Source organism: Tupaia chinensis, unplaced genomic scaffold, assembly GCF_000334495.1.
Source record: "Tupaia chinensis unplaced genomic scaffold, TupChi_1.0 Scaffold000127_2, whole genome shotgun sequence".
In the NCBI taxonomy this organism is placed as follows: domain Eukaryota; kingdom Metazoa; phylum Chordata; class Mammalia; order Scandentia; family Tupaiidae; genus Tupaia; species Tupaia belangeri.
Genome location: NW_006159596.1, coordinates 1,427,704 through 1,447,276, shown reverse-complemented (window position 1 = coordinate 1,447,276; position 19,573 = coordinate 1,427,704). Strand labels below are relative to the sequence as shown.

The window sequence follows — 19,573 nt, the reverse complement described above, 5'->3', positions numbered from 1 at the left end:
CTAAGTAGAAGGTACTAGGTAAGGAGTACTGGGAAGTGTATGTGGAAAATCATTACACATAGTGTAGTCTCAGTAATAAGGTGACATTTGAGAATCGTTAATGTTAATGAATGTACTATGAGAGTGTCCGGGCACTACAATGGCAAGTGCAAACCCCTCAAACTGGGAGCATATTTGAAATGTTGGAGGAACAGCAAGGAGACCAGTGTGGCTAGAGGAGTGAGGCGGAGCTTAGAATATGTGTACAAAGGACAACATACATTTATACCTGACCTCCTGGCCCAGCCACACTGGCTCTCACTGCTATGATGCTGTGCTCATAGGCTGGGACCATGCAGGAGAACTGGTTTGATTCCTAATCCAACCTAAAGGCCAGGAGAGGCAGGAGCGGTCGCACACACTGCTTAGGGAGGATGAGGTAAGAGGATCATAAACTGAAGGCTGGCTTTGGCAACGTAGCAAGATTGTGTCTAAAAAGTGAAAATAAAATAAAAGAGCCTGGCGTAGTGGCACCTGCCAGTATGCTCAGCTGTGATGCTGAGACCAAAGGGCAGTGACATAGTTAGACCCTGTCATGCAGGGGAAATTCATTTTGTAGGCTGTAATGATGTACAGTGATTGAATGATTAAAAATAATAATAAAATAGGAACCAGCAGATGATATAATGGTTACGTTGTTGGACTCCCGCATAGCCAACTACGGTTTGAATCCCAGACCCGGTGACTTAAAAGAACACATGCTGGGTACGTGTGCATGCATGCCCAAGATCCCAAGAGAGAATGGAGGAGAAGGAATTGCAGCATAACCATTCCCCTTGGAGCGTGATTTCTCACTTTCTGTCTCTCTCTCTCTGTCTCTCTGGTGATTGCACATGCCCTATAGCAAAAATCTCTCAGTAATAATAATAATAACAACAACTTCCTTCCATGCACCCAAGAGTCCTGTTTTCTTAACCCCCTTGCTCAGAAGCAACCATAGTTTATTGTTTCTCTTTCTAGAAATATTCTGTGTAAGCTTAAATATGTATATTGCATCCATTCCTTATTAACACAAATTGACGCAAGCAATGCCTACTTTTCCATATTCAACTAGTATTTTCAAATAGATATTAGTTGGGGACCAGCAGGTGGCATGGTGGTTAAGGCACTGGATTCCTACATGGCTGACCATGGATCAGGCTGGGACCTGGCAGCTTGGGGGGGGGGTATCATGCCAGGAGCATATGTATGTTTGTGTGTGTCCAGAATCAAGTGAGGAGAATGGAGGAGAAGGGATTGAGGTGTGGCCATTCCCCTTGATGATGGTTTCTCATTTTCCCTCTCTCTGTCTCTCTCTCTCTTTTTTGCACCCTGTGGCAAAAAATATTTTTTAAAAAATGTATACTAATTGTAGAGTTCAGACATTATCACACTCTGTAGAAGCAATCAACAATAAACTTAGTAATGAAGTCTGGATATATACTATTAATATAATAATATTATAAGATCTAAGAATCTTAGATCTTGAAGGGGACTTAAACATTGTCTGATTGAATGTTTTTATTATAGATAAAAGATTTAGAATGACAAAATGACAACCAACTTGGCAAATTAAGAAGTAGAAAACAACTTCTATTTCAGTAATCTCCATTTTTACATAAGACTTTTGTGTGAGAGAGTGAAATGACTCTATGTGTAATCTTACTGCCTTTTCAAAGTGCTGTACTGAGGGCAGTCGGCGCAGAGAGGAACTATCTGTCTCTGAGCTGCATCTTGACCCATTTCTAACATGTTTTTCCTCCAAGAGTAACAAGGTGAACTGCATTTATTGGAAGTAAGGTCACTATACATTAAGATTTCTTATGCATATTAACTACTTTTTTCTCTTTTTTTGTTAATTCACTTGCATATGATTGGTAGGTATATTAAACCAGTCCTGTCTTTGAGGGAATATTGGTCATGCTTTTTCTCTTACTCGCTCTTGTTTTCTTCTTCCACGTGACTGGCTAAATGGTATTAAATATTAAGATTCAGATTCTGACTTCAAAGATGAGATCTACGTAGGTCTCTAAGTACACCTCTGTGCTTCTACTGGGTCTTATCTGGTACACCTGTGGGGAAATCTAAGCCTAATTATGGAGTTTGGTTATATTTTTTGAGTAATTCTGAGGAATCTCTACTTCTTTGGATTCTCAGTTTAAGCTATGGGACTGTTGAATTTATAAACTGCTTAAAGGGAAGAGTTGTTTGGAATTAGCAGCTCATCAACAGCTTGTTATAGCTTTCAGCATTCGATCCATAGAGGGCACAGTTTAAATATCCATGCTTTTTTTTTGGAATGTGGCGGTGCAGCAAATTTGTACTGAAAAGGAAAATTTAATGCTTCTTTCATTAACAGTGATATGGATTATCTCTTTGGAAGCTTTAGAAGTTTTAATAGAAGTTGCAACCATCATTGGTTTTATGATGGTTAGTGTTGAAAGTTCCTGAGTAACAGGTCTCTGCTATAAACTATGATAGACACTGGGATTAGGGGGAACCCCTCATGGTTGAGTCCCCCATATGGTTGTTGAATAAAACAAGGGGATAAGTGCTAAGGCAGGTTTGTTCTCATATTTGCTAAGAGCAATAGGCATTATCAATGAAACCATTTACAAGAAAGTTAATGGGTCTACGGTGATGAAAATAGTAACCAGAACAAGGAAAATAAAAATCGAATCAGGTAGAACAATTGTCAAAAAGAGAGAAAGAGAGAGAGAGAGAGAGAGAGAGAGAAGGTGGGTAGAGGAGGAAATGGGCAGGTCCCTACAAAGGATTTGGTGACACACTGACAATAGTTGAGGGGAGAGAAGCTTCCTGTATTCACCTTACCTGCATTGCCCTATCAGATCTGCTCCAGCGATGCCAGTCTGGATGGGTTTAAAGCCACTGGTGCTGAAGAGAAGTAAGAAAACTAAGTGTTTTCAGCACAGGGTAGTGATTGTACTTGTTAAGGTTGTGGGGGAAAAAGGGAGTAATAAACTCAAGGGAGAAGAAACCCTCATTTGAGAGGTTTATACGTGTTGTATACATGATATCGTTAATACTGAGTGTCAGAGGATAGTGGAAAATTTCTTTGGGATTATTGGATGTATAATACCGATAATGCAAAAGGTACCTTAATACCAGCAAGGGAATGAAAAGGCAACATTAAGGTTCAAAAAAAAAAAATCAAAGTTTAAAGTACATTAAGTGCTATAGTAGGTTAACACCAGAGTTGCTACAAAGTTGCAAGTGAAAAAATAAGAAAGAAAAAAATTAGTTCTTGCCTCTACCTGAATCCATAATTACAATGTATACAATGCACAATGACCAATTTAAAGTCAAAGAAATCTGCCTTTCAGACTTTTTCAGTTTTAATTATTGCATGCAATTTGGAAGCCCTGAGACTTGTTCAAACCCTCCTTTGTAGTAAATGTCAAGCAGTGTCAGATTCTGGAAGGACACAGAAAATCTCAACTTTCATTATGAAACAATGGGAGCAGAAATGCTAATCTCCACTAACACTTTCTACTAATCCTGTGCAGCCCAGAAGAAGAGAAAGCTCACTGTCATATTTTAAACAGAGTGGTTTCCATGATTTCAACAAGTAAGTTAAATATGACTGTTTTCTTTCTTTCTTTCTTTTGGAGAGGATTTTGCTATAGGGCGTGTGCGCTCGCCAGAGAGAGAGAGACAGAAAGCGAGAAATCACACACACACAACCCCCCGGGGGATGGCCACGCCGCAATCCTTTCTCCTCCGTTCTCCTCCTGGGATCTTGGGCATGCACGCACAGGCGCCCTGCATGAGTTTCAAGCCACCAGGTCCAGGACACGAACCGTGGTCAACTACATAGGAGTCCAGCAACGTAGCTATTATGCTAACTGCTGGTCCCAATATGACTGTTTTCTCATGATAGATTAATGCTGTCTTGATCTCATTCAGACAGAAGTCAAGCATAGTTTGCTTGTATGTGAGAAAGAACATAACATAGGTTTATAGTCTTTCCCCAAGGATATCCTACCTTTCTAATTCACTCTCAAAATTTGGTGAGATTGGATTTAGACATAATCACTATAAAAATTAAAAATTACATAAATTCCTTAAATTGATGGTGACATAATTTCTCCCTAGGAGGGAGACACTCAAAATGCTTTGAGAGCTGTAGTGGCCCATGTGAGCAGCCAAATGGTAATTCACTTCAGCTAAGATTCAGAGCCTACTCCAGCCAGTGACATTTTTTTAAGAGAGTTAGAGAGACAAAGAGACAAAGTGAGAATCACCCCCCAGGGGCAGCGGGGCTAGGGGTTGGCCATGCCACAATCCCTTCTCCTCCATTCTCCTCCTCTCGGAATTTTGGGCATGCATGTACATGCGCCTGATGTGAGTTTCAAGCCGCTGGGTCTGGGACTTAAACCACGGTCAAATATATGGGAGTCCAGCGATGTAACCATTGCACCATCTGCTGGTCCTCAGGCAGTGACATTTCTTTTTTTAAAATTTATTTTCTGAGAGATTTTTGCTATAGGGCATGTGTTCTTGCCAGAGAGACAGAGAGAGAGAAAGCAAGAAATCACCCCCAAGGGGGATGACCATGCCACAATCCCTTCTTCATTCTCTTCCTGGGATTTGGGCATACGTGTACACGCTCCCAGCGTAAGTTTAAACCACCAGATCCAGGACTCAAACCATGGTCAACTACATAGGAGTCCAGTGATGTAACCATTATGCCATCTGCTGGTCCTGCCAGTGACATTTCCAAATACAGCTGGAGGTATTCAATGAATAGCAAATAATTAGTCTCCCTGTGGGACCAGCTGAAAAAAAGGAGGTGCTGTTTGGCAGACTATCAAGTTATAATGAGAATAGCCCAGGTATGGTACTGGGACTCTGTGATCTAACATGTTCTCATGATTTTGGAAGTTTTTGACACTATACTAATATTGAAACATAGAAATTAGAGGATTTGACTGAAACGTAAAACTGCCATCTTGTGGCAACCACTGGAATTTTTGGACTCAAAAAGTTCCTGGAAATGGGGAGCGTGCATGAGTGCTCAAAAATACAAAAGGGGAAGAGATAGAGAAGGGATTGCAGCATAACCATTCCCTATGGGGGTGTTTTCTCTTTCTCTCTCTCTCTTTCTCTCTGTCTCTGGCAAACACACATACCCTCTGGCAAATTTAAAAAAAAAAAAATGGAGTTTGTTCAAAAGGTGAATGAAATGCCAAGGTGACAAAGTGCCATCCCCAAGAAGTGGCTGCCTAGGTAATTTGAGTGGGCACAGTGGTACCCAATGTGCAATAACGGGTAGAATCAAACTATATTCTCTTGTGCCTTACCTGAGCCACCAGTGTGGTAAGAGACTGTGGAATGCTTAGAAAGGAGCCATTTAAAGATGGCATTTGGGGAAAGTCTCCTGGGCACACATGTCTGAGCACATGAGCCAGTGAATTATATAGGATTATTCTTTGTCACCCCCAGAGGATTCAAATGAGTTTGGCACTTTCTACATCCTGGGCCAAAGCCAAAGCCACAGAGATTGTCAAGGACTCAGAACAATGCATTCTGTAACAATTTGGTTGCCTCTGACACATCTCACTGGACCAAAGAATGCACTCTACATGGCCAATGTATAGAAATATCCCTCCCCAGGCAAAGAAACCCAATATGATACGGACACGCCATGGTCCACCTACGGACTAGTTGTTAAATTGTGACTCGGACAGGCAATGGAAACATTTATTATTGAAAATACAATATAATGATATGAAAAGCTGGCCAGCTCGATCAGGCAAATATGCTTTGCTCAAATATAAGGGGCAATTAAGGGGGAACAGTTTTGTTTTGTTTTGTTTCATTTTGAGAGGTTTTTGCTATAGGGCACGTGTACTCACCAGAAAGACAGAGAGAGACAGAGAGACAGAAAATGAGAAATTACACACACACACCCCTGGGGGATGGCCACACCACAATCCCTTCTCCTCCATTCTCCTCTTGGGATCTTGGGCACACATGCACACACGCCCGGCGTGAGTTTAAGCCACCGGATCCAAGACTTGAACCAGGGTCTACTATATGGGAGTCCAGCGATGTAGCCATTATGCCATCTGCTGGTTCCAGGGGAACAGTTTTTAGAAGACTTTTGAGGCCAGATGGGAGGCATTGGTAAAACGCAATGCTCTGTAAGGCTGATCCATGTGAGAAGGCTCTATGTTCAGAACCTCCCTGAGTGTGCTGGGTGTATATGTGCCCATGATCCAGGAATGGGGCTGTGGGTAGTGAGGGGTGTTAAAACTGTTGGAGATGGGTCTGGCAGGTGGCGTGGTGGTTGAAGGCACTGGACTCCCACATGGCCGACCACAGTTTGAGTCCCAGACCTAGTGGCTTTATTTTTCACTTTCCCTCTCTGTCTTGCTCTCTCTCTGTCTCTCTCTGATCAAACTGAATAATAATAATAAATAAATAAAGTTAAATAAAATAACTCCCAAAAAATCTCTGTTGGGTTGATGATAGAAAGAGCCCTCAGGGGAAACAGGGAATTTAGTTCTCTTTTCCATTTTACAAAATGGCAGGTGAAAAAGCTGCAAAGCAGGATACTAAGGAGAAGAAACCTGAAGCCAAGAAGGCTGATGCCAGTAACAAAGTTAAAAAGGGTAACCTCAAGGCTAAAAAGCCCAAGAAGGGGAAGCCCCATTGCACCTGAAACCCCGTCCTAGTCCCGGGCATCAGCAGGTACTCCTGTCTGCCATGTATTCCAGGAAGGCCATGTACAAGAGGAAATACTCGGCCACTAAATCCAGGATCGAAAAGAAAAAGGAGAAGGTTCTTGCGACTGTCACAAAACGAGTTGGTGGAGACAAGAGTGGTAGTACCCAGGTGGTTAAACTGCACAAAATGCCTGGGTATTATCCTACTGAAGATGTGCCTCGAAAGCTGTTGAGCCACGGCAAAAAACCCTTCAGCCAGCGTGTGAGAAATCTGCGAGCTAGCATCACTCCTGGGACTGTTCTGATCATCCTCACTCGACACACACAGGCAAGAGAATGGATTTTCTGAAGCAGCTGAGCAGCGGCTTACTACTTATAACTGGACCGCTGGTTCTCAATCGAGTTCCACTGCGTAGAACACACCAGAAAATTGTCATTGCCACCTCCATGAAAGTTGATACTAGCAAAGTAAAAATCCTAAAGCACCTTACCAATGCTTACTTCAAGAAAAAGAAACTGCGGAAGCCCAGACACCAGGAAGGTGAGATCTTCGACACAAAGAAGGAGAAATACGAGATTTCAGAGCAGCACAAGATTGATCAGAAAGCTGTGGACTCGCAAATTTTACTAAAAATCAAAGCCATTCCTCAGCTCCAAGGCTACCTGCGATCCGTGTTTGCCCTTACAAATGGAGTTTATCCTCACAAATTGGTGTTCTACATGTTTTGCCAAGAACCTAATTAAATAGCTGATTTTATATGTGTGTGTGTGTGTGTGTGTGTGTGTGTGTGTGTATAAAGAATATATTGGGGCCGGCAAGTGGCATGGTGGTTAAAGGCACTGGACTCCCACATGGCCGACCACGGTTCAAATCTTGGACCTGGTGGCTTGCTTTCTCACTTCCTCTCTCTCTCTCTCTCTGTGTGTGTCTCTCTGATCAAACTGGAAACTAATAATGATAATAATAAATAAAGTTAAATAAAAAATAATTCTTTAAAAAAGAATATATTCTTTATATATATATATTATATATATATATATTTATATATATATATAAAGAATGAGCCCTCAGTACCTTTATATATATATATAAAGAATGAGCCCTCAGTACCTTTATATATATATATATATATAAAGAATGAGCCCTCAGTACCTTTATATATATATAAAGAATGAGCCCTCAGTACCGTTCTCTCCCCACATTGGACTGAACAGCTTATTCATGTACATGTAGGCCTGAAACCTCCGTCTGGGTAATCTGTAATCTGGAGGAAAACCGACACAGGACTCCTGAGCTCTTTGCTGAGGGATAGCATATTGGTATTGTTGTATGGTGCAATTTATGGCTATGTTCATTTTTCTGGTCCTTCTCTTTTAAATTTGCTAGGGAGTGCCTGTACTCACTGGAGAGAGAGACAGAGAAAAGGAAAGTGAGAAAGCACCCCTGATGGGGATGGCCATGCTGCAGTCCCTTCTCCATTTTTCCTTTTTGGGATCTCGAGCACGCATGCATACACACCCAGCATGTTTCTCAAGCTGCTTGGTCCAGGACTCGAACTACAGTTTGTATATATGTATGCGGCAAATAGCGGTTTCAATACAAGTGTACATCATGGAATAACCAAGTAAGACTAATGAGCAGAGCCATCCCCTCACATACTTACTGTTTCTTTGTGGCAAGGATGTTTAAAATCCATCCTTTCAGCAATTTGAATATACAATATATTATTATTTACTATAGTCACCAAGCTGTGCAAGAGATCACCAGAACTTTTCCCTCCTGTCGAACTGAGTCTTTGTTGAGGAAATTAACTTCTAAGCAGCTTTTCCTCCTCAGTTTCCAAGCTCCCTCATAGAAACGAGCCATCAGCTTCTGTCAGCTCTCCCCCAGGGCTTGTCTAGGGTGTATGGAAAAGGAATAAAGAACCATCTTTTCTCAGCCCTCCACGGACACATACCTTTCTCTAGACATCCTTAACCACTGGAGCTAACGTGTAGGTAATTTATTTTCTTATGTTTATTCATTTATTTGTTCCATGAGCAAGAGAAACAAAGACACAGAGAGACAGAGAAACAGCACTTGCAGCATATCTCCATGCCATGATCCACAGCCAGCCTCAGCCAGCCCTGCATCAAGGTCACATTGATGCCCAACATACCTAGGGAGGTTTCTAAACTTGAACCAGGAACCTTCTCTTGTGGGTTAGCCTCACAGAGTATCACATGTTGCCACTGTGCCAGCATCTGGCCGGTGCAGAAGAACATTTCTTAGGACTCTTATCAGTCATTCCCATGGGTATAACGTCTATTCGTTGGCAGCCTCTTCCCCCAAGTACGAAGGGAGGTGTATCACAGTGAAAGGAAGAGGCGCTATGTAGTGAAGGGATTCCGGGAACGGATATCAGAGCTGCCCGCCATAGTTGGGTTTGGGTTCAGTAGACAGATTAAACATGAGACCTTGAGATGTGAGAAAGATGTGAGCGATCAGGATGCTAGACATCGTGGCAGAGTGTGGGCATCCAGAGAATAGGCGGACAGAGAGAGGCATGAATATAACATGTGTGGGATAGAATAAAAAAGAAAAAGAAAAAGGTCTGGCAGGTCCCAGAGGCCTGTAGGGAACTGTGGGAAATAGCAAGAAAGCAGCAGGGCACCTAGGAAAATTGGAGCAACTCCAACAAGAGTCACAGCTGGGGAGTGACAGGAAGAGCATCGGTGTTGGAGGCAAGCTGGAAGGCAGAGGGTAGATGCTGCAGTGCATCTGGTTTGAGTATCATGGTGATAATTTGGGCATTGAGTTAGTAGCTAGCAAATGGAATGCAAGTCTGGAAATGCGACAATGCAAAGGAGGTCCGTAAGGATTTGATGAATGACAGGATGTAATGAGACAGTCACGTGGATCATAAAAGAACCAGCGTCATTGGTAAGACCAAAGGACTCTGGCAAGACTGCTAGTTTGATAAGGAGGTTGGGACATCTTGAATTTGACATGGGACATGGAAGCAGAAGTTCTGGAAAGGTAGTGGAATGGTGGAACTGTAAGAGGACAATGAAAACTGACTTGATTGCTGGCCATCTTCCTAGTCCCACCCTGTGTCTGCTCTGGGACTTCCTAGAGCACCAGGAAGCAGGTTTGTCTGATCCAGTGCCTCAGGTTGAACCTCTTCCCTCCTGCTTCTCGTATCCCTTAGCTATTGGCAAGCACCAGCAAGAGGCTGGGAGGATGGAGAACAAAGTTAGGGTCTTCCTTTCTCCCTGCTCCCTCGTTTGGAATCTGGGTCACAACTCCTGGCCATTGGCTCGGGAGAAGGTAGAGGCTGATGGTGCGATCCGCAGGCTGGCATGTGTTCCGGTCTCTCTCTCCTCTCAGAGTGCTGGGAGCTAGGCCTGCCAGTGCTGGTTGGAGGTTAGAAGGCTTAGACCCAGACACTGCTAGTGAGCCCCACATGAGAGAGATCAGAATGGACAGTAAGTCAGACCACGGATCCCAAAGAGTCTCATCCTACCCGTGCTCTGCTTTTTCCCAGCCTCAGGTTGATAAGCTGATGCCACAAAATAAACAGCTATCAAGCAGGAAGTGGAGCACTTTCCGGTCGTTGAGTGCATTTAACTATTGGCATACCCAGCAAATGAGAACCAGCAAATGAGTTATAGGATGGGCTGAACCGTAGGGCAGGAAGCAAAAGGTGCAGAAGTTCTGTGAGAAGGGTGTTTCTAAGGGTGTACTCCAGCCCCGAGAAACAGCGCCGGGAGTGGGAGTGGGCGCAGGCGCACGCGACCAAGGAGCGACCGAGACACGTGCTCTGCATTTGAGTCTTTGGGACTCTCGGCTGTGGGCTCCCCTGCCGCGACATGAAGACCAAGCACGTGAACCTGCTGATCAGCATCACTACGATCATGCTCTTCAACTTCTCCTGCTTCTGCATCTGGAGGATGACTCGAATCAGTAAGCAGATGGAGGCTTCTCCAGCCTCCTTCACGTCTGCCTCTCCCGTTCTGGGGCTCCAGGACTGCAGAGTAGTCGGGTCAGAGAATAGGGGCGTGACGTGGGAACCTGACAGTAGTCACCTATTCTCCAAAGAAGATACCAGGGGTGGTCATTTACAAATGCAATAAATGGCCCACGTCCTTGTCTGGCAGGCGGTTAAGCTGTAACCGGCGCCCTGGTCCTCTCTCGGGAGGCCCCGCCTCGCCCAGGCGCGCGCGCTAACGGACCCACCCCTAGTTCGCCTCTTTGGGTCCCTTTCCCTTCCAAGGGCCCAATCTGTGCCCCACTTTCCACCCCCTTCCCCATTTCTGTTCTTCCGGATCATGTCCAGGCTGACAGTTAGGAGCAATGGTCCAGCCCCAGAACTCTTCCCAGATGAACTGTGGCTTGTTGTACAGCTCCAACACACGTCAAGGTTTTTAATTTGTCATTGTCCTCCGGAGTTTCAATTTAGCAAGCAAACACAAACTCCACGTTATGTTTGACTTTCAAATAAACAATGAATTAAAAAATTTAATTAGAGAGCATGTGCACTCAATGGAGAGAGACAGAAATAGAGAAAGAAAGAGAGAAAAGCGCCCCCATAGGGAGTGGTTACCCTGCAATCTTTCTCTTCCAATTCTCCTTTCTAGATGTTGGGCACAGTTGCACAGGTGCCTCGCGTTTTTCATGCTGCAGAGTTGGGGACTAGAACTGCCCACTGTCCACCATGCAGGGATCCAGTCCCCTTAATCATCGTATCATCAGCTGGCCCAGTGATAATTTTTTAAATAAATATTTGTATGGAACATAATTATTCTAGAAATTAATTTTTTAAATAATTATTTAATTTTATTAGTATTACTGTTTAATTTGCTATAGGGGATATGTGCTCACCAGGGACAATCTCTCTCACACGTGCACAGAGAGAAACAGAGAAGGTGAGACAGCTGCAAACTGCCAGGTCAGGGACTGTGGTTAGCCATGTGGGAGTCCAGGGCCTTAACCACCACGCCACCTGCTGGCCTGAAAATGTATTTCTTATTTATCCAAAATTTAAATCTAATTGGGTGTCCTGTATTTTCTATTTCAACACTAGTTGTCCATAGTGTAACATTTTAGTGTTCATGTAGTTGAATTTTTTAATTTAAGATTTAGGGACCTAAGGACCAGCAGGTGGCATGGTGGTTAAGGAGTCGGGCCCCCACATGGCCAACCACAGTTTGAATCCTATAGCAGGCAGCTTGTTTTCTCTTCCTTTCTCTCGCTCATATGCCCTATAGCAAATTTAAAACAGTAACAATAATAAATACAATTAAGTAATTTTTAATAAAATTATTTAGGAGCCTGTGAGCTATTATATTCATTCGGCTTTCCAAGATTGCCCTTGGGCTGCTTTAACTCGGATTTTTTATTTTTATCTTTGGATAAATTTTGGACTTAGGTAAACAGAAAGTAATCTTAGTAGTAGGGTTAAGGTTCAGTTTTGGAAAGGGCTTCTAAATCTTCTGATTAATACTTAATTTTGTCGTCATGTACAGAAAAATATCTACGTTCTCTTCCACTTGTTTCAAATAGACGTGCAGTATAATAATATATCTGACTATAAAACTTCTACTCATCTTTAATCATTTTATACACTTAACCTCTATTTTCCTGTCAAGAACATTATTTAAATGTGTTTTCATTTATTTTAGGACAATAAATTAGCACATTGATACAAAAATAAAGTTTCTTGTCATTCAAAAGCAAAATACAAACTTCTTTTTATTGTAACTTTGCAAGGTAATTTGGAATGGTCGCCTGAGGAAGTCCAATTCAATATAATATTCTTATAATGAAACCATACACTTTGAGATACATACAGCCATTCTGGTGTGATTTCTAATTATGACTAGGAAGAAGTTTGGTTCCTCAATGCATATGTTCATATATTCAAGTTATAAAATGAGTTACTGTTATTGAAAATAAAACTTTCTTAAAATAACAGATAAATCAGGTTTTTCATTTTTCTATGGAACTTAGCTCTCATATAATTGGGAAATTCTATAATGAGATGGTCTTACATCAATAAAAGCAAAGTCAGCCTTAATACCGAGTTTCTACTGAGCAGTGATTTTTATAAAGCACCAAAGATAGTGCCAATGTTTTATGAATTTATTTTAATTAGTGAGAGAGTGTGTGTGCTTGCCCCAGAGACAGAGACATGGAGAAAACACACACACATACACAATCCCCCCCCCACACACACACACATGGGGGATTGCCATGCCACAATTCCTGTTCTGTTTCTCCTTTTGGGATTTTGGGCATGCATACAAAGGTGTCTGACTTGTCTTTCAAGCCAGTGGGTTTGGGACTCAAACCACACAGTCAGGCATGTGGGCTTCAGCTACCTTTAACTACCTTGCTATTCATGTCATAGGCTGGTACTGGGTAAACAACAAAAAGCTCCCCCCCCCTTCATTAATAGAGTTTACCTTCCATTTAGGGCAGGTGAGCAATGAGCATAATGATATGCTGACTATATAATAGTTGGTGTTGGACAAGGCAAGGGCAGGGAAGTACTGCTCTAGGTAGTGTTACCAGAGAACAACTCTGAAAAAGCTTGTTTGAGCAGAATCTTGAAAGAAGTGGAGAAGCATAACGTGTAGGCATCTTGGGGCAGAGATTTTTCAGGCAGAGGGAAAGGGGTGTGCAAAGGCCCTGAGGTGGAATCCCCTTGATCTGTGAGAGAAACAGCCAGGAGGTCAACCTGAGCAAGGAAGAGTTGGAGCTGGTGTCATGGAGACCTTTGTAAGGACGCTGTAATTTATTCTCAGTAAAATAGAAGCGTATCACCAAAGGCCTTGGTGCAGGGGACCGACAGGATCTCACTTGTACATTTATGTGATGATTAGATACAGTCTATGAAGAAAAAATAGCCATCGAGTGTTCCAAGAATTTTTGGCTTAAACTAGGGAATTTCAGCATCAGCACTATTGACATTTTGGGTGGGCTAATTCTTTTTATTTTGGGGAGATGGGTGCTGTCTTATACCCTGTAGTGTGTTACGCAGGACTAGATCGTTTTTTCAGAAGAACTCGATCCAGTAGTTGCCAGTAGCTACCCTCCTCCCCAGTCGTAACAATGTCTTTAGACTAATGTCCACTGAAGCTACTTGCCCCGGGTTTAGAACCATTGGTATAAACTGTTGGAAAAACAGAATTATCATTTACTAAAATGGTGAAGACTGGGAGAAGTGCGTGGAGAAAATAACCAAAAACATATTTTACTTCTTAACCGTCATCTCCTACTAACTGCCCCAGATACTCATTCTTTGGATCCACATTGGGGTCAAGTAAATGAATGATAAATTCAAAGTAGCCTACTGATACTTTAATACCATTATCTTAGTTGACTATTGCATTGCTAACAGAAATACCCGAGATTGGTTGGTTTCTTTATAAAGAAAATAGAGGTTTAGTTACAAAACTCATGATTCTGGTGGTTAGAAAGTCCAAAGACACCACAGAATGGCGGGAGGAAGAGCTTTTAGTAGAGCAGAATGTGGTCCATATCCACGTGGCTTTCTTCCTGCTGCAGGTCTCATTCCCTCTATTTATTAACCCTACCAGAGCTCAATCATTGAGGCCCTCCTTACTGACATCATCACACCCCCACCCTGGGGCCAGGAAGGAATTGTCACTTAACATCTTTGCAACACAATCAATTCCCAATGCTCGAATTTTTGGGAGACATCTAATCACAGCCCACTAAGACCAAATTCCAAAACATGAAACTTTGGGGGGACATACCATCACCCAAAGCCCTAACACCATGCCTTGTGCTCTTCTTTTTACTCCCTGAGCAACTTACTTACGTTCTCCTAAGTAGACCCGAGCATTTCACACTGCGTGCTTTGACGGTGTCGTCCTCTTAATCTGGAATGCCTGTTCCTGCCTTTTTCTTACGGTAAAATTCTATATATTCTTCAAATTCCCAGATATCCTCTCTCCTCCTCAGCCTTTTCCATCTCTCTCCCTCTCCTTAGTTCTCCATGAGAGTTCTTCATTCCTGAGGCTAGCAGATGATGTAGTGATTATGTCACTGGACTCCCACATGGCCAGCCACAGTTCAAGTCCCAGACCTGGTGGTTTGAAAATCACTCTGGGCACATTACATGTGTGCCCAAGATCCCAGACAAAGAATGGAGGAGAAGGGATTGCAGTGTGGATGCCTCCCTCTGGGGGGAGATTTCTCACTTTCTCTCTCACTGTCTCTGTCTCTGGTGACCACACATGCCCTATGGCCAAAAAAAAAAAAAGAAGAAGAAAAGGGAGAGAGAGAAAGAGAGAGTTTATCATTTCTTCCTGCCTATGCATATGGTACTTTGAAGAGAATTCCAATGAACAACTATACTGTGATTAGTTGTTTAAACATATGCTCCTTACCCGCATCCCTTGCAGCCTGATTGTCAGTTAATTTAGAACAGACACCCAGCTTTATTCATGCTTCTTTCCCTGTGGCACAGCACAGCCAGAGGCACAGGGTAAATATTCAGCGGAAGAAAGAATGACTATGTGAGCTTGCTGCTCCTTCCTGGAGGTGGTGAGACAGTGAAATGAGCTAGTCAAGTCAGGTCATGGCCACGTTGTTTAGGACCTTACCTCCCAAGGCAGGAATTTTAGACTTTGTTCAGGACGCATTCAGGAGACCACTTAAATCTTTGAGTAGTATTTCTCGAGGATTCGTTGTGAGTTGGAGGTGAGAGACGAATGAAAAGGTGATTATGATGATGCAGCTAAAAGCGATAAAGCCTGAACTATGATACTATCTGCCAGGACCAGCTCGGCATGAACACGTTTCTCTGAGTGGGGAAAGCTGTGGATTAGAAATAGACACAATAACAAACACAGAAAGACACACAAGTATAGAAAAGCGAGGATTCGGTGGGCACAGCTTCTCTGATGGAGAAGTTGCGACCAGACCAGCCTCAGGTTTATTCTTTTAAAGGGCAGAAAATGGGGGAAGGGGCAAAAGGGATGCAAAAGGAATGGGGAAGAAGGAAGTGCAAAGAGAATAAGGGAGGAGAAATTGGGATGCAAAGCCAGTTGTTTCTGGATGTAAATCGTCTGAAGATGTGACAATGACTGGTGCCATATAATTTCTCTGATCATTTTTTGGGGACAATCTGATAAACGCACAAGACTTCCTTCCCTTAGTCGGATACTGGCCAGTATGGGAGGGGGCGGGGGTATTGGGTATCAGCAACAACAGGAAGACAACCATTGACAACAGGCAGTTACTGCTTTTGTATGTAGATGCTTCTCAATAGCCCGGCTAGAGTAGCTTACAGGGAAGTGCACATCTGCATGTGTCTGCAGGCCACATGTTTTAATCACATGTTTTCAAATTGACAGCTCTCCACAAATATCAGTGATAATAAAAATAATGGAAGACTTATACATGGTGCTTCTCAGATTTTAATGTGCATAGCAGTCGACTGAGAATCTTACTAAAACGCTGACCCTGTGGCTTAGTGGTTAAGGGAGTCTGATTCCATGTGACTGACCACAGATCGAGCCTTGGCTCCAGAAACTTGAAAACCACACTGGACATGTGTGCTCATATGCCCAAATCCTGACGGGTTAGAGAAATGGAGGAGAAGGGGTTGCAGCATGACCGTGCTCCGTGGGGAGTGACTGCTCCCTCTCTCTGTCTCTGTTTCCCTGTCTCCCTCGGGTGAGCACACATACAAAAATAAATCATATGCCTATTCTGATTCAGTAGGTCTGGAGTAAGATCTGAGGTTATGTATTGTATAGATGCTCACAGCTGATGCCAGAGACCTGCCCTAAGCAGTCCGAAGGTCCTTGTGCCGGGCTCCTGAACTGGAGTCTGTTTGCCTTCCACACAAAAGATACTGACTCAAAGTATCTAATTGTTGTGTATATCAAACCTTTGCAAAGTGACTTTGTAACATTTTGTCCTCACTAAAGACCGAAGTGAATAAGCAAGTAAAGTAAGTATTTTAAATAAGATATTGATACATTGAATTGTCAGGGAAGAATGCACAAGAAGCAGATCTAATGTTGGAGCTCAAGTCCTTGAACATTTCTGTATGGTTTTGTCTGTAAATATTGCTTCCTCTAGAGAAAACACTTTCTTTGCATGGTGACTAAATTGATCCCTTGGGGAGTAACCTACAGTGTGGAAACCCAGATATGTTGCATCACCCATGACATTTCAACTCCTAACACATGATCCATTTGGCAAAGAGAATATTACCTGGGAAACACTAATAACAGAGACGTCTAGTGGTGGGACTGCATCTCCTGTAATCTCTGGAAGCATTCTCAAATAGTATCCACCACTGGACATGGGTTCTTTTGATTCAAGAATCACTAGAAGCAGTTCCTATCCTGACAAGTCCATTTATCTTATTAACTTGTTGGTTCATTCATTCCGCATATGTTTGTATAAGAACTCTCTGCCAGTAACTGTTTCAGACATTTGGAATTTAGTGGTAAAAACAGATTTTACTGTTCTCAAGCTTATATTCTCGTGAGCTCTGGAGAGTGACAAAAACATTAAATACATAATATGAAGTCAAGTAGTGATAACTGATTCAGGAAAAAAAAATAAAAGAGGAGGGTCCATACAGTGGGGTAACAGTAAAATGTGATGCTCTATGAGGCAATCCCAGATGGGAAGATCCCTGGTTCAAGTCCTGAGACCTTCCTGAGTATGCTGGATATACATGTACCCATGATCTGGAACTGACTGGAGGCTGGGGGTGGGTCACAGTGTCAAGATCATATTGAGGGTGTTTCCTCTCTCTCTCTGTCTCACAGAAGTCATAAATAAATGTTAAAAAGTTATAAAGTGAATAAGAAGGCTAGGGGCCCAACTGTCATGGTGCACTGCTGTGTGATACTGGAGCCACATGGGAGGCCTGAGTTCAGCTCCCAAGCTGACCTGAACCCCCCAGATGTGCTGCAGTGTGATCCTGGTTAGCTGGGAGTCAGTGAGAAGGATCAGGGCATGGCAAAACCCTGTCAATGGTACACATCTCTCTGGGAGGCTGGGGACTGCAAAGCTTTCATTCCCTTTTTATTAAAACAAGTAAGGGCCAGCCAGTGGCATGGAGGTTAATGTGGCTGGATCCCACATGGCCCACTGCGCCATTTGAGTTCTGGACCATGACTTGAAAAACACACTAGGCATGGGGCCAGCAGGTGGCACAATGATCGGGGTGCTGGACTCCCACATGGCTGATAGTGGTTTGAGTCCTGAACCTGACAGCTTGCTTTGTCACTTCCCTTGTCTCTCTCTGTCTCGTACTCTGTCCCTCTCTAGTCAAATTAAAATACATAAATAAATAAAGTTCAATAAAGTAATATTTTTTTTGTAGAGGTTTTCGCTATAGGGTGCGTGTGCTTGCCAGACAGACAGAGAGAGACATAGAGACAGAAAGTGAGAAATCACCCCCCAGGGGGGATGGTCACACTGCAATCCCTTCTCCTCCATTCTCCTCTCAGGATCTTGGGCACGCACGCGCACGCACCCGGCATGAGTTTTAAGCCACCGGGTCCAGGACGCGAACCGTGGTCGACTATGTGGGAGTCCAGTGACATAGCCATTATGCTAACTGCTGGTTCCCAATAAAGTAATAATTTTTTGAGAGGTTTTTGCTATAGGGCATGTGCGCTCGCTGGAAAGACAGAGAGAGACAGAGAGACAGAAAGCGAGAAATCACCTCCCAGGGGGGATGACCAAAACACAATCCCTTCTCCTCCATTCTTTTCTCGGGATCTTGGGCACTCACACACACGCCCAGCATGAGTTTAAGCCACTGGGTCTGGGACTCGAATCACTGTTGACTACATGGAAGTCTGATGATTGCTGAAGAGACACAGAGACAGAGAAACAGAAAGTGAGAAATCATCCTGGGGGAGGGCATGCCTCAGTCCCTTCTCTATTCTCCTCTTGGGATTTTGGGCTCATGTGCACACACACCTGAACTGAGTTTTAAGCTGCCAGGTCTGGGACTTTAACCATGGTCAACTCCGTGGGAGTCCAGTGATGTAACCACTATGCCTTATGCTGGTTCTAATTTACATTTATTTTATCTATAGTAAGAAATTGTATTATACCATTGCTACATGTATAAACTTATACATGCATGTTTTCTTTTCAGATAATCGGTTAACTAATTGTAGAAACCATATGTTGGAGTTTAAAGAAAACATGATCCATTTAAAGAAAAAAACAGAGAAAAATCACCAAGACCTGAGGAAAGTCTTAAATAAAATAAAGTATCCAGAGCTAGAAAATGTATTAAGAAGCTCAGGTTTGTGTTGTCATTATTTTTGCATATGGTGGTTTGTTTTATGTCTTGTTTTCGAAATGTACATTTAATGCCCTCTGATTTGGGATCATTTCCTCTTCTCTCCCACCATGAACATAACGGAATCAGTGCTGGCCCTTGTATCATGGGACCTACAGAAATCGGGTGAGCGATGTCGCTGGTACACTCCCCATCTCCGCTCTGAGAGGGCTCTTCCTGTGCGTTCTGTCTCTGAATTTTACCATGGGCCATGGTGCAGCCACCCGACACAGCCAGAACCCTCAACATCTTCTCTGACCACTTCCCTCCCTCTGGGGCTCTTCCATGTCAGATGATAAGCAATCCTGCTGATCGATCGTCCTGTATCTGTCACAGATCTCTCCGTGTTTCTCTCTCTCTCTTCTCTCTCCTCTCTGGTGAGCTCACACACCCTATAGCAAAAATTAAAATCAAAATTTTTTTTTAAAAAAAACTATTTTTTCTTCCTCCCACACTTGTTCTATCACTAACGAATAAATAAAGTCATTAAATGTTAAGAGGATACAAAACAAATTTTAAAGATAC

General features: G+C 43.0%; 1 protein-coding gene across 1 annotated transcript in view; it reads left to right on the top strand.

The window, feature by feature from the left end:
- Positions 1-10,436: 10,436 nt before the first annotated feature.
- Positions 10,437-19,573, top strand: part of MGAT4D (MGAT4 family member D) — a 34,556-nt gene continuing 25,419 nt past the window's right edge. The window contains exons 1-3 of the mRNA XM_006144649.2: positions 10,437-10,656; positions 18,860-19,012; positions 19,139-19,174. Of these exons, the coding sequence (XP_006144711.1) occupies positions 10,563-10,656; positions 18,860-19,012; positions 19,139-19,174 (283 nt within the window). The 5' untranslated portion in view covers positions 10,437-10,562. The remainder of the gene's footprint in view (positions 10,657-18,859; positions 19,013-19,138; positions 19,175-19,573) is intronic.